This window comes from Sander lucioperca, chromosome 22 (assembly GCF_008315115.2).
Source record: "Sander lucioperca isolate FBNREF2018 chromosome 22, SLUC_FBN_1.2, whole genome shotgun sequence".
Lineage (NCBI taxonomy): Eukaryota > Metazoa > Chordata > Actinopteri > Perciformes > Percidae > Sander > Sander lucioperca.
In genome coordinates, this window is record NC_050194.1 from 11,018,288 (window position 1) to 11,040,629 (window position 22,342).

A 22,342-nucleotide genomic window follows, 5' to 3' on the forward strand; every position below is an offset into this window, starting at 1 on the left:
CGGAGGGGGAGGGTGCTGTGAAGAACGAGAGGATGGTGGAAATGGGGGTAAGTTTCAATGTGTGTGTGTGTGTGTGTGTGTGTGGGGAGGAGCTCATGAAACTTAAAACTCACCCCTAAAAGAGAGCAGAGGGCTGAGAGATGAGTGAAAGGAGGGGAGTGAATGCAAGGAGCCTCGTGTATATTGTGAATTACTGCCGATTATGATGTTGTTTCTATACTGCATGACGGTGTGTATTTGTGTGTTTGTTTGTGTGTGTAGGTGGCAAGAGGAAGAGGAAGGGTTCGGTCGTGCAACATTTTTAAAAGCGTCACGGTGTTCGAGCTCTGAACTAGAAAAACGCCACAAACACAAAGCCACATGCTTGCTGACATACAGAGCCAGAAGAGAGTTGTGTGTGTGTATGTGTATATATGTGTGTGTTTCCATAAGTAGCATCATCTGAGGCGTCACTGCTGCACGTGTTTGGCCTCAGCTCAGTGTTGGTTAAACCACTTAATAGCTCCATCTCGATCTAATCCCATACCAAGACCCTGGATTAACCAGAGACCCAAGCACTCTAGGCTGCGTCCCGCATGAGTGTGTGTTTGTGTGTGTGTGTGTGTGAGTGTGTGTGTGTGTGTGTGTGTGTGTGTGTGTGTGTGTCTTACCTTCGTGTGAATGGGGGAACCAGATAGGGGAAGCGCTCGAATGGGGTCCAGGCCTGTAGGAGGGGGACGAGGGGGAGGCAGCAGGTCCCGAGGGGTGAGGAGGGTGGGAGGACGGCGACCCCATACTGCTGGCCAGGAAGGAACCCATGAAGGAAGCACCTGAAGACAGAGGCTGGAGGTTAGAGAGGTGCTCGCAGATAAAAGTTGACTCTTGCAAGAGAGTGAGTGGGAGGGGAGGGGTGGGGTGGAGTGGGGTGGGGGGTCTACTGAGGTGCCAATGAGCAAGCAACACCACATAAGAAGTACAGAGAAACTCTGTTAAACTGAGAAGCAGCAGATGTGCAGTCAAACGTCATTGGAAGGTAAAAAAAGGAAATGTTTCAAGCTTTCTACACGTCTCAGTTTTTCACACTTTTTTTTTTTTTTTACATGTCTCACGCACGTCTGCTTTTATATCCTCTGACGATGCCTGTGATTTCTATTTGTGCCCAGATGTATGCCTCACTTGTTGCTCACAAACATGCTGTCGCCATTGAGAAATAAAACACTGACAGTGAACATGGCAATCTTCATCTTCAAATTATAATAACATAGCAGTGGTGAAAAACATGTTCCCACATTATAACAAGAGTCAAAATATTGTTTTAAAATCATTTAAATATAACACATTTCAGGACCAAGAACCCAGCAGGAATTTGAGGCTGGATCTTTCTAAAGTCAGACACGGCAGATATGGAAGGTATTACTATTACTGATTAGTTCTGTAAAAACAGAATTATGACCTGCCCTAGAGAAATGAATCCCTTCAAGCTACATTCACACTGCAGCTGAAAGTGTCCCAATTCTGATCATATTTTCTACTTGCATGTGACACACATATCAGATTCTTCCTTTTAAAATGATGATGATCAGGAAAAAGCTTCAAGGTGACCTTTTTTTTTTCAATTCTGATCTGAATGGATATAAACTGGGGCCTGAGACACGTGACTGACATGCAACTTGTATTTGAATACTCAAATAAGTAATTGTCACTGTTGATGATTTTCAACTGAGTCATTATTTTGGTGCTGGTTTTAGTCAGCGTTAGCATCAAATGAATATCACAGTGGCTGGATGTCGAAGCCCATGTGGCGGCAGTTTAAGCTGTACTTTTTCAAATACTGGAGTGACAGAGGAAACTTAAAACAGGGTTACAAAACTTGAAGTGGGGGTTTGGCTGATTTCACTCATAAATTTAGTTTTGGAGGAGATACATAATTGGTAGTGTACCATATTTGCTTTAATTGTCGAGTACCTCTTAGCCTTGTATAAAAAAAACGCAGCCTCCTCATTTATTTCAATGAAGCCCGTCCGTCACTGCAGAGGCGGTGTGAATGAAGGTCGGCTCTAGCAAAAGAAATGAACCAGACGCAGCTTTTGTCAGACCTTAACGCGATGTAATCTGTCAATGTTCTGCAGTGGCCACTCAAAACATGAATGCCATATTTTTACTGTTTACCTCACGATCATTGCAAAAGACAAAATGATTGCCACCGTGATAACTTTCCAGAGTTGTAAACGATGGAGCAGTGGCATCTGAAAACTCGGCTTCCTGGATTGATTCCCCTTTGCGTTGTTTTAGCACAGGGCAGTTTTTGGTCTGAACGCCTGCTTAGATTTTTTTGTGCTTTGGCTGCTTAAGCTGGAATTTTGCTTCTCCAAAGATACATTCATAGAAGGGTGTTATGGCAGACCTGGGCATCGAGCATTATGATTGGTTGATTCAACTTTAGTAGGGAGGCGAGTTGGAAACGAAGACTAAAAAAGTTGTACAAACTTTACTTGTCCCACTGCAACTGCATATTACGTGCTGTAACCCCAACACCAAGCTTCCACACAGATGCTACATTCAGGTTTTCTATAGCCTGTGATATGTGAGAATGGCAATTAAACAGAGAGGAAATGCAGCGGAAACCTGAAATGTGTTGGAAACACATGTTTTTTCAGCAGGTCTCCTGACTTACCTACACACAAATCTGCTATTGGTTACACCCTGGTAAATATTTGACCAATCATATTTGAAAAACAACACACAGGGACGCAGTTTGTAACAAGGAGTAAAAACCTAATTCCTCTTCTGAGACAAGGACCAAAGAGTGAGCTCAGATGTTCAATCTCATCCTGTTACAGTTTCAGCGAACAGGCTCAGCTCACTTTGGCTCTGTTTGAATGTATTTCCACTTATCAGCATGCTCTCATTTAGTGGAACAACCCGAACAGTTGTAGGGGAAGGAGGAGACAAATCCATGGGGAATCAGGTAATTAGTCACTGGATGGAGGGAGAGCGAGAGAGAGAGAGAGGGAGAGAGAGTGTGTGTGTGTGTGTGTGTGTGTGTGTGTATGTGAGACAGAGAGAGAGAGAGAGAGAGAGAGAGAGAGAGACACATAGTGGGTTGGGTCGTTACCCATAAATGCTGCCTCGCATCAGAGACAATTACCACAACCACAACAGTCCGCATTGGAGTCTCACACACACACACACACACACACACACACACACACACACACGTACATGTACATCTACATGTACATGTACAGTACCCTCACCTCAACCACGACCCGACGCCCTAACAACCACAACCACAAGTGCCTTCAACTGTCTGCCAATCTGTCTCTACACACACACACACACACACACACACACACACACACACACACACACACACACACACACACACACACACACACACCACACACACACACACACACACACACACACACACACAGATGAAGGCAATTTAAAAGTAGAAATCCCTTTTGCGCTTGAGATTTTTACTCTGCAGTCATAATAAATTTGGAGGAAGCAGAAACTTTCCTTTCTAGACATTTATTTTCTCTCTTTCGTTCTCTCCCTCACCCTCTCTCAGACAGGATATTTTTACAGTGTTTTTTTCCGCTTTTTTTTTCTCCAAATCTTTTCTTGTACAGCTGTAGATCAGTGGCCTTTCAGCCAGTCATAATAAAACACAGCTCATATAAGACTCAGGCTGGTTTCACAAGGCCCTCCTGGCAACGCAGACTCTCACACACACACACACACACACACACACACACACACACACACACACACACACACACACACACACACACACACACACACACGTCAAATAGAGACAGATGCGCACACACTGCTCACTGTACCTCATCTACTACAGACATTAGAAAAGGAAGCCAGTTTCCAGCTGAGCAGCCATGCATTTTTGAAATTACACAAGGCATTTTGATGCGTCTCGAAGCGCCATAAAAGTTCACAAAAAATTGTTACACAGATTTCAACAGTATAAGTTAGTTTTGCGGTGTAAATACTCGGAATTCCTTGTTGACTTTCTTCCCACAACTGTTCTTTAATCTCTCACCCTCTCAGATGTCCACCCTTCCCCCATTTTCCCATCTTTTTTCCATTTACTCATCTCTTTCTCTTCTTTTCCCCCGCATCCCCTCTTTCCTGTTACCTTCCTCCCTCCCCTCTCTGTCTGTTTTCTGTTGGCGAGTTGAGGAGAAAATCATATTTGCCCGCTCCCTCTGGCCTGCTGATATGGAAAATCATCTCGGAGGCCAGCCACTAACGTAAACCTTATTTCTGTCACTGTTTTTTTTCTCCTCCTCCCACTCTTTTCTTCCTGCCCTCTGTTTCCGCCTTTGTTTTTGTTTTCCTGATCCACACATTCCCTTTCCATCTGTCACCGCTGCATCCTCTCGTAGCTTCCCGTAGCTCTGGGCAGAAACACCAAATGATAAACGCAAACACCGAATTAGCCACAACAGATGAGATATACCGGAGGAATAGTAAGTGAGATAAAACACAAACAAGCTCTAGCAGGTTCGATTTTCTGATTCACCACAGATCTATGTCAAAAATGTAACTAAAGACTCAAGTGAGATCATGATTATGTGCAGCTTATTACTATATGTGCATATGTTATTTACCATAAATACAAGCTGCTGACTGAGAAAACAGCTCCATTCAGTCTCCGCAGTGGTAATTAAAGTAGAAAATGTGTTCGTATGCCTTCCATTTTTCCCAGTTGGCATCATGACTTGGAAAAGTGTGTCAACACAGGCAGCGAATCCGCCGATGTTGACAATCCAAGGTAATAAGAATCCGAATTATGAGTTTCTATTCATACTAATACAGTCAGCTGTACTCGCAGCGAGCAAAATCTGCTTTGGTTTATTTATGATTGCCTGTAACGTGATTTGCGGAGGGGAAAATCCACTCAAAAACACTTAAACACTGTTTTATGAAAAAAAAGTGCTGGAAACATGCCTTGCTTTTCTGGGCAGGTTTTGCAGCTTGGCATATTTTTGGTATTCTCATGGATAACGGGGCCAAACATAAATGTTCGGATGTCGTTATATTTCCAGCGCAGCCACAATGGAGTTAGATAGCAGCAAATCTAGAGATTCAACAGTATACACGTCAGAATTTGGTGTCAGTGCTTCAGAATTTAACAGCCAGAGCTTCGGAGACGCCATTTTACACTGATGTTTAACAGCCATACAGGAAGAAATCTTTCTACAGAAGGCTAAATAAATACTAAATTCTCCACAGAAAGCTTTTTAACTGGGAAAACTGCCATACTATTGCCGCTATGAAAAGTTGATTGAAATAACACCTATTATCGTGTGGGAATATTTTAGGGTGGAATTTTTATTTAACCCCAAAGGATTAAAGTTGGTAAAAAAAAAAAAAGTCGCCGCAAATTGTGCAAGAAATGCTGCATTTTTTTCCGAGTGCACTTATGTTTTCACACCTTTAAGGCACACTATGACAGTTTTAATTAAGGATGAATCAATCAGGCCTGCTCAAAATGCTTGGCAGTCATGTTTAGAAAGATAAACACTATAAAAGCTTTCATGCTAAATCCAAAGAAAGTGTCTAATGATTAAAAGCACCTAACAACGCCAAGGTTATTTTCTCATTCTTGGATTATAACAGATCTGGCTTTTGTATTTATTAAAGCAACTCAAATACAGTATATGAAGTATGTTGAACACACCAAGGTTAAAAAAAATAACCCTGCACCCTCTTTTGTGTTTGTCTCCGCAGATGCTGAAGAGTGCTTGATGAAATCTACAGTGAAACAAAACAGACAACAGATAACAGGCCAGAACGCCCCAAGGTTTCTCACTATTCTAAAGAGAGAAAGGGAGGATGAGGAGGAGGAAGAGGAGGAAGAAGCAAACAGGAGAGGAGAAAAGGAAGACACCAAAAGGAGGGGAGATAGTGGAGATATAAAGAATGTCACAGGGAGAAATAAGCAGATAAAGTAACTGCTGTACTCGCTGTAGCTCTCTGAATGGACTGCTGCTGATCAATACACACACACGCACACACACACATACACACACAGACACACACACCTGGAAGGATGACGGGTTAAATCGATCTGCATCCGATTGAAGATCAATATCCTCTCGTGCTCTATTGTCACATTTGCCAATTAACAAAAGCCTCTGTCCACACACTGATATACTGAACTCTCTCTCTCTCTCACACACACACACACACACACACACACACACACAAACACACACATTTTCTCGACTCTGCCACTGGTTGTGACTACTGAGAGCGCACGAGAGCCTGACAGTACAGTACAGTCTCAGTGTGTGTGTGTGTATGTGTGTGTGTGTGTGTGTGTGTGTGTGTCAGAGGTTCTGACTCTCGTTAGCTTGGCTGTTACGCTTATTGCTGTACACTTGGCAACCTCTCGTCAGTCCGACCCTTTCATAAGCCTCCAACCACCAAGGGCCCTGGCACTGAGCCTTCAATCTGTGTGTGTGCGTGTCTGAGTGTGTGTATTTTGTTGTGCCTTTGCGTGCATGTCTCTGTGTGTGTGTGTGTGTGTGTGTGTGTGTGTGTGTGTGTGTGTGTTTAGGGGCAGGAGTCAAGCCAGACCTTTCTGATCTGTTTTGACACCACAGAATTGCACAAGTGACAGGCCTACTCAAACAAGGCGCTGGTGGAAGGCGCTTAGACACACACAGACACACACACACACACACACACACACACACACACACACACACACACACACACACAAAGGTCCGTAAAAGCATTATGGCACTGGGGACACAAACACATTCAATGTGTGAGTAAGCACCCGAGCGGTGCTTACAAAGAATACGTTCAGGGGAGAAAAGGAGTTCTTTTGCTCGACTAGATCCGGATAGCATTTTCCTTCTGCTCTATCTTATTATTCATCAATTGACTCATTCATGTTAGAGAGAGCAGGGTGTGCAAGCAAAGCATGGCATGTCGCCTGGGACGAGCGGCTGCACTGAATCACACAGAGAAAGAGAAAGGGAGAGAGAGAGAGAGAGAGAAAAAGAGTGGAGGGGGAAAATGAGATGAAAGAGCTACAAATGAGAGATTTCCCTGTGAGGCGCATAAATCAGCAGACTATGAACAGCACAGCTCAAAGCCTGACTCCCAGGCTGCGGACCAGAGCCTCGCCATCCACACACACATGCTGACACACACACTCCCTCTACTACCATTTCTCTGCATGCACGATACTACTGTAGTTACATCCCAATCTTGCTGCACCTACATGTGTGCGTTTACACCATCAAAAGCCAGTAAGGATGCAAAGACGCACATCATCTGCTGGCTGTGACGCCGTGAAAATTACAAAAAATAAAAGCAGGAGGAATTCAATGCAGGGAATAAAACGTGCAACATTGCACCTTGAGTCAATCCAGCCTGAAAATCCAAGAAAAAAAAGAACTCTCGTTGTTTTCCGTCGGTGAACGTGGCCCACAAAATGCACCAGTAAACTGTAAGTGAAAGGGAAAATGTTCCTGCTTTTGACCACGGACTTTTTGGACGCCACATACCCACCCACCCACGGCAGGAGGAAGAGCCATATATGGTCAAGGGGAGCAGGAACTCACAACACATGAGAGATTCTTAGGAAGCAGGAAGGAGGGAAGAGGGGGGCTGGAGTAAGTTTTCCATGTTTTACCAAGGAAAACAAGAGAATTTGGGGAAAAGGGGTCATAAGAGACTGATTCTGCTGCCTGGGTCAGAATGAGACACAACGTGCGGGCACACACACACACACACACACACACACACACACACACACACACACACACACACACACACACACACACTAATTAAAAGCATAAGGTTGCTGATATTTCAGGAAAGCCTGCGGTGGGAGCCAATAATGCAATTCCATCTAAATGGTGTGTGTATACGTGTGTAGGGATGTGTGTGTGATGGCAACCCCCCAACCATAACCCCCACAGTTGCTTTGCAGCTCTGGTAAACGGTGAGGAAGCCTGTTCTAGGACTTCTGGTCGTCCTCCAGTCCGACATGCCTGTGCCACGCCCCTGTGGTCCATTCAGTCTGCAGCCACAGCAAACACACACATTCACACACACTGTAATGATTTGAAGCTGCATGTGCCTGCTGCTGGATGAAATACACCGGGGGGTGTGGGGGAAGTGAGTCAAACAGAAAACACGTAACTGTGAGCTGAGAGCAAGAGCAGATGGAGATGAACAGGTACACGTGTTTCTTCATGAATTATATGATCTACTGACGTTCAAACAGAATACTAGTTCACCACTTATCAACATTTACTACTATCTGGTTATTACATTAGCACACAATCCCTAGTAAACACATGTTCTTTAGGGCTGCTGCATTCCGTGGATCCGTTACTTATTAACCTTATTCCTGATCATAATTACGGTTTGAAACCATGACAGTCTGTGGACGTTACATGTGATGCAATGGTTTAATATTTGGCCCAAATACTAATGTGAAATAGTATTTGCCAAGTGAAGATTGTAGGAGATGAGACCAGTTTCCACAAATTAAGTTTAAATGAAATTAATAATTAATTTTTTTCTCAGCCAGAATAAGTTTCAGTAACATTTTTGAATTAGGCGATTTTCTACCAGCACCAACAAAGTAAAATAAAACATTGCCAACAAGCGAAAAGTAGTGTGAAACTTTATTATTATAAACCAGGTGGAGCTAGGTATCGGTATTTTGCATTGTTGTAGTTGTCTAGTCTCCAACTTTACTGTTTGCTTCAGTCTCTGCTCTCATAGCATCGTTTCCAGACGCAGCCAGCAGGCAGCTGTTTACAGCAAAAAATCTCTAAAAACCCACCGTACACGACCTGCTCAGCAGGTAGACAGGCAAAGTTAGCGACTAGCTATTGAACATTGCAGCATTTAGCAGCAATAGAGCCATTTATTTCCTGTAGGCTAGTTGGTGGAGACAAAAAATAGAGCTAAAAAAGAAAGTGAATATTAGACTGACATTCATCAAGTGGATACAAACATGGCTCCAAATTAAGCTAATGTTGCTCTAAACTTCAAATAAGCAACAGTTTGCTAAAACGTTTGCTACTTAATGGTCTATTTTGATATTTTGGTGAGTCTTGACTTAACCTTTATCAAGAACTAAACATAAAAATAAAACACATCATGCTATTTTTTCTATGAAGGTTTGTGATTGCGGCCTCAGATTTGCAGCATCAGTGCAGCGCGATCCTGCCTCAATTAAAGTTAGCTCAAACTTCAGTGGAAACAAACACACCTACGCACAAGAACCAAAGCAGCTGGGCGGGGAACAACATCCTTTAACTAGCAGAGCCAGCATCCACCCTGCTGAAGTGTCCTTGAGCAAGACACTGAATCTCTACCAGCTCCTCCACCGCTGTAACTGACCCTGCAGTCCGATCTGCCTGCAGCCGAGAAAAGGTGAATATCCCTACGGGGATCAAATATCACGTTATTATTACAGCGTGCTACTTACAAGCCATCTACAGAGCTTCCTTATATCCCACACCACAGAGAGTCATATTTCAGTATCACTGGAGCAGGATGTGTGTGCGTCTATGTATAACTGTGTGTGTGTGTGTGTGTGTGTGTGTGTGTGTGTGTGTGTGTGTGTGTGTGTGTGTGTGTGTTTGTGTGTTCAACCACGCTGCTCCGTATCACCCTCCATCATCGTGAGTTGAGGGGTTGTGGTTCCTAGAGAAGCACTTTACTTAAATTAGACCCTCAACGGCTCAACATGCAGGTGTCAGCGTGTGTATATGTGTGTGTCTGCATGTGTAGCCTACTGTATGTGTGTGTGTGTGTGGGCGTCGGACAGGCAGTGTGTGCCAGTGGTTGTGTGTGTAAGTGCCTGTGTGTGAGGGGGAAGAGACTGAACAAGAGAGAAGAGCGGGATCAGCAGACAGCGAAAATGAGAGAAAGGCAACCAGGGAGGGAGTGGGGGAAGAGAGAGGAAAGGAGTGAGCGACAGTGAGAGAGGCAGGAAGGGATAGAGCGAGCGAGTGGGCGGGCGAGACAGGATTGGAGCGAGAGAGAGAGAGAGAGAGAGAGAGATAGAGCAGGTAAGAATAACCTAGTCTGACCTTATTTCAGCATGGCTTTTCCATTCTTTATATTCCCTCATTGCCGTAATATTTACACAGGAATAAAAGATTATTGGAGAGATCCACAGAGAGGAAATAAAGAGGAAGGAAAGGGGGGAGAAAAGGAAAATAAACCAAAGAAATAATGGAGAACAGGAGGCTGATGAAGTGGGGGAATAAAGATTTCAGTGCTGCAACTAACAATTATTTTCTCGGTTATACAATGAATTATTAAGTGTGTGAAATGTGAAATAACAATAGGTGAGGAAATGCCTATCACAATTTTTTTGAGCCCAAGATGACACTTCAAACCCCAAAGATATTCAATGATATTAAACAGATAAAAACAGGAAATCCTCACATTTGAGAAGCTGGACCCAGCGAATGTTTGGCATTTTTGGCTGAAACAATGAAACTGATTGATTTATTGATTACCAAAACAGTTGCATTTATTTTCCTGACAGTTGACTAATCGTTTACAGGTCTACCTTTCATTAAGAGGAAAAAATAAAGGGCAACATCAAAGCAACACGCAAAAATTGTGCCCAAACAAATGAAACCCTCAAAAACACCTTTATAACAGCACTATATTACTCCCCTCGAGCCAAAAAAAGAAAGCTGAGAAAAACCATGAGGATGTACTGACAGACTGGACTTAGCCTGGCCATAGACACAGACATGGGCAACAGTGGGATATTGAACTGAAACAATTAGTCGATTAACTAAGTAGCTATTTTGATGATTTATTATCTATTTATGTCATTTGTTAAAGCAACAATGCCAAACATTTTCCTGGTCCAGTTTCTTAATTGTGATAAATTGCTGCTTTACTTTGTCCTAGGTAATCATAAACTAAATCTGGATTGTTGGGTAATTTGGGTTTTAGGAGATTGTAATGGGCATTTCTCATCTAAGTCTTTAAAGTATTCTGCAGATTAATGAATAATGAAACCAATTGATAGTTGCAGATTTAATTCAATACTATCGTTTATCATCTTTCAGCAGAAACATACTGTGATAATACTAATGTCATGTCAATTCGAGAAATTTATAATGTACAAAAGCAGGACCTAGTTAATTCTTTTTTTTAATTGTTTTACATGCAATTTTGTATCGTGATATATTAATATTAGCCCTGGCCAAGAAAAGACAAACTGTGTTTACACAGTGCACTGCAAGCCGTTGAGACAGAGCTTCACTTCCTTACTTGATACAACAATTATGCACACTTAAGAGAACAATGTTTACACAAAGGAAGCATCATACTGTAAGTCCAGAAATCAGAAAAATGAGGGTTAACATGCCGACATTTTGGTACAGAGCAGCAAAACAGCTCTCTTAGCTGCAAGATATGTATCAGCATGTCACAACGGACGAGAAACCCTGTGAGCCCACTCCTTTGTTCTACCATTTTCTGTTATATATCCACAGGATTGTAGATATTTGTCCTCTTGTGATTATTTATTATTTATTCTTATGAAGTACTGTATTCTGAAATGTGTAATGTAAAATATGTAGCTTTGGCAATAATGTTTACATCCATGCCACTAAAGCCTATTTGATTTTTTTCAAAAGACAAAGCTGAAACAAATGGAATTGCCGATAAAACACAGACGAGCAACACTAAGAGGTTCTGATGAAGCAAGGCATACAAAAACACACACACACACACACACACACACACACACACGCACAGGCAGGAGTGAGCACACACATGCAAAAGCAGAGATAAGTGCACACTCACATAATAGATGTCCCTATGTTATGCATGCACACATGCTTCCAAACATTACAAAAACACACATCAAAAACGACCGGAAAAGACAGTAGGCGGTTACTAAAGAGACAAAAGAGAAAAATAGAGAGGAGAAGAGACACTTTACCAGCAATCAAAGACGTAGAGTAGAAGAGACAGAGAGAAGACGAGAGAGAGAGAAGTAGAGGTAGAGAGAGAGACATGCAAAGAGGGAGAGTGTGCTTCTAATCAGCCCAGATCCAAAATTTAGACAGGCACACACAGAGGCACAAGCAGTCCCAGTAGGATTAGGACCTCAGCCCTGTTTGTGTATGTGTGTATGTGTGTGTGTGTGTGTGTGTGTGTGTGTGTGTGTGTGTGTGTGTGTGTGTGTGTGTGTGTGTGTGTGTGTGTGTGTGTGTGTGTGTGTGTGTGTGTGTGTGTGTGTGTGTACGTGCGTGTGTGTGTGCGTGTGTGTGCGTGTGTGTGTGTGTGTGTGTGTGTGTGTGTGTGCATGCACGTCCCACGAGACTGATTAGCCATGAATGACTGATGACGGATCTTTGTTGTTGTTGTTTTTTTGTACCTCTCTCTCTCGTGCTCTCTTTTCTTGTTTTCTTTCTCACTACTCTCAGCTCGGGCAAGAGCATGGGAGGGGATACTCACACACACACACACACACACACACACACACATAAAGCTGCACAGCTCCATGTATATTCAAAGAAGGCTCCTGAATATACTTTATGCTTTCATGTGTGTCACTGTGTAACGATCCATGCTGTTCCACACAGCTGCTCCCCCCTCCCCCCCCCCTTCCGTTACAAACGCACATACACACACAGAACCTTTTTCCTATTTAAAAGCACATTAGCTGTCTTTCACACCCAATACTCAATTCGTTCAATCAGCAGTGTGACTCAGAAAAACTTGAAGGGTCTTAAGGATTCAGGAGGCAGTCCGACCACTCGGCCTTCTTTAACCTCACCTCCAGATGAACCTACGGCCACCTCCATCCATCTGAGCCTCTGACAGCAAAACAAACTAGACATTGACCCGCCTGAATGGAAGCCATTACAATATGAATGAGCCAAACAGAGCTGAAATGAATTGAATAGAGAACCAAAACACAACAGCCGAGAAAAGGGTCCCGACTGACTCAAACAAGTCAGCTCGAGTGACGATAAGTCAGGCATAAATGTGACCCTGAGACGAATAAAAGCCGGCCGGTCTCAGGTGTCGGATGCTGCCATGAGAAGGGTTGCCGTGGTTGCACCGCCTTGCTTTGCTATATGCATTTTCAGGGGGTGCAGACCTGTGGATTTGGCGAGACTGTGACATCATGTCTGCACCCCCCCCCCCATCCATCCTGCTAAGTGATGTCACCTCTCTGTCACGTTGAGTAAACAGGCGATTGCCTTGACCCCTCTAAAGAAGTGGAAAGCCATAAAATAGCAGGGAATTATTGTCATGCACACACACACACACACACACACACACACACAGACACATTTGTGCACACACGAATAGCCCTTTTTTTCCACATATCTTGTGACTTTTTCATGCCTTCATATCATGAATACCAGCCACATATCCACATAAAACACCTTATATTGTAATTTTAAATGAACACACACACACACACACACACACACAAGCACAGCTCCTCCTCCTCCTGTACAGAGTAAGAAGCTGTTCTAGCCTTGTGTTTTGCGGGCTGTTTAAAATGTCATTTTTCTCTCGTTTCTCTGACTTCAAAGGCACCGCGCTGAGCTCTCACTCCCTCTTGCCAAATCCTCCAATCATTTCTGATTTAGTGAGTTGGCCATGGGCCGAGTAGCACCGGGATGGGCCCGTTAACAACCGGCCGAATGGTGGGGAGAGGAGGAGAGGAGGCAAGACGAGAGGAGGGTATGGAGGGGGAGAAACAAATGAGGCAATGTGGAAAAGGAGTGGAAGCAGGCTGAAATTGAGACAGAAATAAGAGGAGTGCTGAGAGAAGCTGGTCTGCTAACAACGCGTGGAGGCGATGGGTGTGTGGGGAGTTAGACAGAGATGGGAGCTGGATATAAGAGGTGGGGGCATCGATTGAGAAGAGAAGGGGGGGGAGCAGAAGAGCTGGGAGGTACATGGCTTTAAGGAGGAGGAGGAAGGAGGCTGGAGGACCACTCGAAAAGCTGAGAGGAGCCAACGCAGAGTGAAGGGGAAGTGAAAGAGGAAAGCAGAAGGAGAGGAGGAAGAGGGAGGGCTAGCATGTGGTCAAAGAGGAGCGAGGAAGACGGGTGGAGGGGAGGTCTGGCCAGTTAGGGACACAAGAAGAAGAAGAAGAAAAGGGGAAAGAGGAGAGAGAGAGAGCACATGGACACAGGAAGTCTGGCGCTTTCCATTCACATGCCAAGTCATCAGATGGTGGTGTGTGTTCACACCCCGGAGATGTCGCAACCAAACGCACCCCACTCCCTTCAAATCACTGCTACCGACAATAAGCAGCTGTTCACATGTTGGAGATGAGACAAAAGTCTTCTGTCGGTGCAACAAATGTGCTTCAGAACAATCGCACGCTTCCCTCAAAAGTCCAACATCGATGAGAGTTTCAGATAAAATATCCTATTCAGATTATTTTTATCTCTCAGTTGATGTGACCTTTCAGACGGCTCAAATCTTGGTCACGGTGAGTCCGAGGTCAATTTGATTACCCACAGCAAAACATTCAGAATTATATATTTAAATGAGGTGCCGTAGCATGCGCAAGAGTCTAATTTGTAATGGAAATGCTTTTATGACTTTACTGGCTTTACTTAATGACTTAATGCCTTTAATGCGTCAACACATTTCAAACAGTCAGACTCATTTAACTAATTTCTTTGGCCTTGTTGCATATTTTATTTTTAAGTTAAGATAAGTGCAGCACTGATGTGGGTGTTGAGGTTGACATAAAATGTGATTTTTATATAATTTATATGGAATGAGTGTTATTTATATATATATATATATATATATATATATATATATATATATATATATATATATATATATATATATATATATATAACTGTTGGGTTATTTGGCCAAACTAAAATATAGTCATACGAACCAGTGTTAAACACAACAAGCTTTACTTTAAAAGCAGTCACAAATGTGCATGTGGTATTTAAAAGGATTCTATTATTAACAATCAGTAAGAAATAATGAGTTTAAAAAAGCTACGAGCCACATTAAAAAAAAACTAAAAAACATAACACTGGGTCAAAACAACCATGGTTTTCAATCAATGGGTACTAGGTAAGTTAACCCAAAAGTCAATTTAGATTTGAAGCGTATATGTGTTTTGTTTCTTAAATTGAATTGACAGTTTACACTCTGCTCTATCCTCACTGCGTCCAATCACAGATCTGCTGGCTTCAGCCTCCACCAGCTGTCTCCTGCACACAGGGGGTCGTCTTGCACGCTGCACCCGGGATGTGCCCCCTGTATCCTGGGTAGCGCTGGTGAGGTGTGGGGGGGGGGTCTGTCTGAGACACATCCACTGCTGACTCATCTCACACACACACACATACACACACACGTACACACAGGCAAACGTCCCCTCTCTCTCTCTCTCTCTCTCTCTCTCTCTCTCTCTCTCTCTCTCTCTCTCTCTCTCTCTCTCTCTCTCGCTTTCACTCTCTCTTGAGAGGCAGCGGAGGCGGCAGGCTGAGGAGTCGGGGATGGCGGCCAGTGGGTGCCGTCAGGCAGTGGTAATCTGACTGGATTACCAACCAGGTGGAAACATTCAGCCTCTTGACTCCCTCTACTCCTCCTCCCCCTCCTCCTCCCTCTCTCCCTCTCTCCCTCTGTTCCATCCATCTATCATTTACATGCTCATATTCTCTTTTCACCCTGCTCTTTCTTTCTTTCTTTCTTTCTTTCTTTCTTTCTTTCTTTCGTATATATAGGGCCTTTAACATAGTCAGTAACCACACACACACATGGATATACCTGCACTACAGACCTCCATGTCTCTAATTGTACAAGCACGTATACATGCACAGAGACTTCCAAATCCATGTATGCGCACGCACACACGCACGCACGCACGCACGCACGCACGCACACACACACACACACACACACACACACACACACACACACACACACACACACACATCATCTTTTCTCTCTGTGTCATTTGTTTGTGTGTGAAGGTGTGTGCAGGTAGGACGGTGAAGGGGCGTGTCTCATCTGTGCTGCCTTTACGATCAAAGCCAAAGCCGAGAAACTTCCAGAGAAGAGAGGCATTACTGACAGCATCATGATGAATGGACAGGGCGGCTGCATGTAACACACACACACACACACACACACACACACACACACACACACACACACACACACACACACACACACATACAGCTACACACATTTATAGCAAAGAATCACAGGATTTAGCTGCAGGATCTTGTACTTCATTAACAAGACTGAACGGGAAGAAGGGAGAGGAAGGAGAGAGAAAAGAAGAAGAAAAAGGTCAAAGAGAAAAGATTGAGGGAGAAGAAAGAGAGAAGCAGCAGAGAGGTTATCTAGTCTAACCAAAACATTCTGATTATGGTTTATTACTTTTTCAAAGCACAAAAAAACAAACAGCTTAAGATAGAAACCCTTTGTACGTGTGTACTATGTGTGTGTACAGCTGTGCATGTGTGCGCACATGTGACATGAATGTGCCTCTTTCTGTCTGTATTACCAGGTCACACACACACACACACACACACACACAGTCATGTAAACAAAAACCGTCTGCTGTCTGGGAACTAACACACCTGTTCAATGACAAGCTTTGCCACGCCCTCCATAATACTGCACACCTGTGCTACTGCAGGCTAAACCTAATCACACACGTAAGTACACACACACACACACGCACACATACACACTTGCACAACTACTGCCCAGGGGGCTAACATCACAGAAATAAAGGGAAGAAAGGGAATGGAGACTGGAATAAAAGCAAAGCAGTGAAACAGGGAGGGGAAAGAGAGATAAAGGCGTTCCCACTGCTCCTATCAGTAATCTAAACGCCTGTGTAATATCATTGTGGGGTTTTATTAAGTGGGGGCTGAATCTTATGGCGTTGGTATGCGGCTGTCATTCCATCACCTTGTCAAGCGTGACCATATTCAAGCAGACACCATGCTGATCTAAATAAGAGGCTTCAGCAAATTGATGGATTGCTGGTTTTCTGGGATATGAAGAAGAAACAGGGGGGAATGAAAAGTTGTTGTTTTTTGTTTTTTTTTACTTTACTGTAAGTGATACACCCAGTTGGGCTTTGTGAGAAGGTAAAACAATGTGTGTCTCTTTCCAAAGATCTGTAACATCCCCCCCCCCTTGTAGCCCCCCTCCTGCCATGGTATGGCCAACCCCACATCATATCTACCCCCTGTGCCGAGGCCTTGGGCCAGGCATACAGCTTTCTGAATCTCTAAGGGGGCAAGCACAAAGGTAACCCCCATCCTAACCTTCCAGCAAACACACACACACACACACACACACACACACACGTACCCCAACCCCCATCCCAAAACAACAATCCTCTATGCCCATCATGTCAGTCAAAACCCCATCAGGGACATGCATGGAGAGTCTGGATATCTGGAATCTCAATACAGTGTCATGCACCTTGAGACCCAGTGAGAGGCCCTCTTGAATATATTTCAATAGCATTATCACCCTGCATTACTACGCTTTTTCCCCCTTTTAACATTACAGAATCATCTTTAAATTGGACCATGATATATGTCAGCGGGTAGCATTATCAGTCAAAGTGGAGTATAATCTGTCTAAATCGTTATGCAGGTTAGATGTGTGTTTGTTAAAACAAATCCCACCATCAGTTAGAGGTTTAAAAACGACATGGCTGTATTTTTGGTAAAATCATTTCAGTCAAATTTAAAAGAGACACGCAGCTCACTGCTTATGAAATATATAAAATATTCTATTAATGTAAAATAAATTATACTGTATGAATTATTGTGTCGTATATATAAATATAATGTAGAACTGTAATTATGGAAATTATGTAATATGTATTATACCATTATACATAAATGTATTGCAGAATAATACTATCTTGTACACATTACATTTACACTAACACATGTATTAGACTTATAGATGATTAAATGTGTTACATTTGAGAATATATTTCAAAAATTCCTAAATTGTAAAAAAATGACAAATATAAATCTTGTACTATTAGTCCTACATATATTGTGAATTGATTATAGAAAATAAAAGCGTGCATACACACTTCATTTGTAGCAAAACTTACACATGCGCTCTTAAAGTTTAGAGTCATGAAGTGTAAGAACAAGTTCATGATAATATTATTATTTTAAGCAGGCTTCCTTCACGTTAAGCAACAAAACCAGAACCAGGACTTCAGGCACACCGAATGTCAATCTGGTTCAGTTTATAGACAGTGCGACGAGCTTATGGGTTTGACCGGAAATGTGGAAATAATGTAGGCTGTTTTGTTATAAATAAAAAATAATAATAATAATTCCGCACTGGACGTCTGCTTCGTTTTTTGTTGTTTTTTGTTGTTGTTGCTGTTGTGTAAAACTAATGAATATGCAAATGAGCGGAGACAGAGGATGTGTGGATCCTATCACACGACAGACGAAAATCATTCATATATGGGCCTGAGTCTCAACGTCTATTTAAAGAAGCCGCTGCATTTGCAAATGGTAATTAATGAGATTTCTCATCGGGCACGTTTACATTCATCCAGTTAGTCCAGTTTATACACACTGTATGATTTCGAGCAGAGGCTTTCTTTCTTTTCGCTCTCTCTCTCTCTCTCTCTCTCTCTCTCTCTCTCTCTCTACACACACACACACACACACACACACACACACACACACACACCCCACCCCCTCCCCTATTGAGACAGGATACCAAAGCTACTTGTTAAATCTAATGCATGCACTGTCAACCCATTCGCACCCCGTCACGTCCCTGCTCAATATAGAAACCGGATTTTCTGGTATTACCCGCACCTCTATTACCAGAGCTCCCCATCCACTCCCCCCACGAACCAGCACGTACCCCGAACCCAGCAGCACCAACCCCACCGTGCTCCTGGAGCCACACAACCGCACGTGGAAGTGGAAACGTTACACAGTAGTCAGCTAATAGCTTTCATTTATTGTTTAATGGGAAATATAAGCAGTGGAATTACCCAATTCTAATTAATTACAATGATTAGTACTTTACTAATTGATGAAACCATATAAATCTATGACAAGATTATGCTACTGGAAACGCCTAATAATCCCCGCGTGATAAAGACGAATAATCCGAGAAAATTTCTAAAATCATGAGAGGTTTACAGTCTAAAACCAAAAAAAAAGAAAGGTATGGCGTAAATTTAAAAGTTAAATCTAATTTGCCAAGTTTTAATTTAAGAGGGAAATGTCCCACAGTGTTCCATATTTTGCTTTTACGCGAGGCTGACTGAAACACTAAACTAATCAATTATAGTCCTATATTTATTTTAATGTAGGCCTATGCTGTAACACACAGAACGCAGCTATGTCATAAACAGTTAATTGCATAAAGTAAAACATAAAACTCTTTAAAATGCCTGCGCATGTTTGCTAATTTCTAAATACCCACACATTCTGAGCAATTTCCTTCCCCAGTAAATTCCAGTTCGTCCCAGAGAGCTTTACGGTTTCCCAAGTTTGTAATATGGAGAACATATGCTTCAGACAAAAGAGAGTAACTGATTTTTTTTTTTTTAAACCCACACTTGTCATTTAAACACACGAGAAAAAAGCTGCATTCAAAACTGACCTGAGTGCGGACCCATGGATAGGTGGGATGAGTAGTATTTCCCTGGCTGGAAGTGAGCGGGGTGCTGCACGGAGCCGTGGCCGCCTGGCGCCATCCGAGACGCGGCGCTGTGAACCAACACGCTCCGCTCCGTCAGGAGGTGGTGCGGAGGAGCGAAATCTCGGCTTTCCATCCCGGTGAGAACCGATAAATCCCAAATCCAAAGTAAAATCCGGAGGCACCGAAGGTCTCAGGCACCCAGATGCAAATAATCCCTTTTATGAACTTCGGGCTCCCCTCGCATTGAGCGGAGTTTGGGCTTTGCAGGGTAGAAACTGAGTCCCCGTCATGTCCTACAAAGGAGAGAGCAGGAGACGCGTCAAAGCGCTGACAATAATGAGCCAACCAGGGATGTAGTGCTGAAGAAAAGGCTGAGCTGAGAGACAGTCGCTGTTCATGTTTAGACAAACAACCAGCATTTACGAAAGCCATTCAAATTTCACAAGAAAAAGGTTTTAAAAGGCCACATTTACATTTCATTCTCACTAGTTTAACGACGATTTATGCCCGCCAAGGAAGGTGAGTAAAGTCTGTTCTGCAGATGAAAAGGTGGTTGAACCGAGTTAATGTGGATTTACCCTTCACCTCATCGTTGGCCCCAACATAGGAGTCTTTGCCCTCCTCCTCCTTCTCCTCATCCTGTGACCAAACACGATGCAAATAACGCACACGGGAGCTTTCTTTATCAGCCAAAAGAATGGAAAGGAAAGGGGGAGATTTGGCTCAGGTACAAACAATTGGTGCATAAAGTTCACAGCGGTAAAAAGCCTCTCTCGGTGAAGGACGAGTTGATTCTTTAGACTGAACAAGGACTGGTCATAAACAAGCTGGACCTCGGGGCTCTTGCGCTAAAGTATGAAGAAAACCATTTGCACAATACTTATAAGCAAGAATGCACAAGCTCTAAATTGTGGCGAGTAATATCTATTCCCCTAACCTCAGAGTCCCAATCGTGCCAAAAACAGAAATAAACACACAGGTTTCTGCGTTGATTAATGGTTGTAAATTCATTTTAAGTTTCAGTTGTCACAAAATCTGATCCACTCATTAAACGTGTTGTGTCACTTTGGAGGACAGGGTATTTTATAATTTAAAAAAGGCAATAAAACATGGGATTTATATAAGATCCAGTAGCCATACACACACATTTCTGCCTGTGATAAATGGTGTTTGATATATAGCTTTTATACATTAAATCTGACTTTTTTACGCATTAACCAAACTTGTTTCACCTTTAATGTTAGTCTTTTTATAGTTGGCACAGTTGAAACTAGGAGTCTTAATTGTGGTGTTGCTTATTAATGAAAACGATGATGAAACATTTCTGTCAACTCCTACGGGGTCAGCAGCAGTGGCCCTCGCCTCCTGGCAATGGCAAACACCATGTATCTCTGCTTCATATACAGTACAGGCTATACACTGTAATCACAAACACAAATCAAATCACCTTTATGCTCCTGTGCGAAAGAGCGTGGCAATAAACAGTGAAATAGACTAGGAAATCATCGACTTTATATGTATGCCTTATAGCTAGGTCATTTACTTAAATAGGGCTCCATGTGACGCTCAGATAGGGAGAGATGGGTGCCTGCGTTCACCAAACACACCTCAGCAGTCCATCTATTAGGCCTCTCAATGCATGGCACGTCCATCTAGCACTCTGTAGATGCTGATAGCACCTCCCAGGAATCAACGATAAAGGAACAAAGAAAATATCAAATGCTCTGGTGGACCAGGGGCTTATGAAGTGCATAGGAATATAAGGCTCCATGAGTTCGGATATTCAAGTTTCCTTCACGCACACACACACACACACACACACACACACACACACACACACACACACACACACACACACACACACACACACACACACACAAGCTGCTCAAGGACTCCAACTTTCAGGAATTGTGTTGGGGGAGGAGAGGGGGGGATCTCCAAAGTTCAGCAGCTCTGACAGAGTGCATGTGTGTGTACGTCCAAACACTCTCAAGCATAAAATATCCAATGCATGAACATGTATAAACACTTCCCATAAGAATATTTGCCCTAAACTGCAAGTACATTAAATAATTGAATTTCCCTTTTGTTTGTGAGCACCACGTTATCATTTCTGACCACATCTAGTCGACAGCAAGAGGACAAATGAGGGTGAAAAATGGGAGAAACGCAGGCTACTGCAAGCGCTCTGGGAAGGCAAAATGGACTCTCTCCTGTCCCCTATGGCTGTAAGAAACAATGGCCCTTCTCTACGGGACATCAATCATAAACCACTCTCGTCTGACATTTGTCTATACATTTTTAAATTTCCAGGCCGTAAACACACGTCCTCGGTGTTTACATTCCACGTCAACAGAAAGACACTCAGGCTACATTTAACAACCTGAATCTAAATCCATGTGTTATCGCTCGCCACGCAAACAAAACGACGTAAGCAGATCGCGCGTAACAGTTTGGGGAAACTGATCATTTGGATCTACTGTAGTGTGTGTGTGTGTGTGTGTGTGTGTGTGTGTGTGTGTGTGTGTGTGTGTGTGTGTGTGCGTGTGTGTGTGCGTGCGTGCGTGTGTGCGCGCGCGCGTGTGTGTGTGTGTCTACGTGGAAGGCGTTCAGACTTCCTTCCACTTTACCCAGACTCCCCCAAAGC

The 22,342-nt window shown here is 43.2% G+C and overlaps 1 protein-coding gene across 2 annotated transcripts in view; it reads right to left on the reverse strand.

Moving 5' to 3' along the window:
- Positions 1-22,342, reverse strand: part of bahcc1b (BAH domain and coiled-coil containing 1b) — a 56,326-nt gene that overhangs the window by 32,619 nt on the left and 1,365 nt on the right. For both annotated transcript variants that reach the window (XM_031291274.2, XM_031291271.2), the window contains exons 2-3: positions 19,657-19,988; positions 651-809 (exon numbers count right to left, since the gene is read on the reverse strand). In XM_031291274.2, the coding sequence (XP_031147134.1) occupies positions 651-809; positions 19,657-19,828 (331 nt within the window). In that variant the 5' untranslated portion in view covers positions 19,829-19,988. The remainder of the gene's footprint in view (positions 1-650; positions 810-19,656; positions 19,989-22,342) is intronic.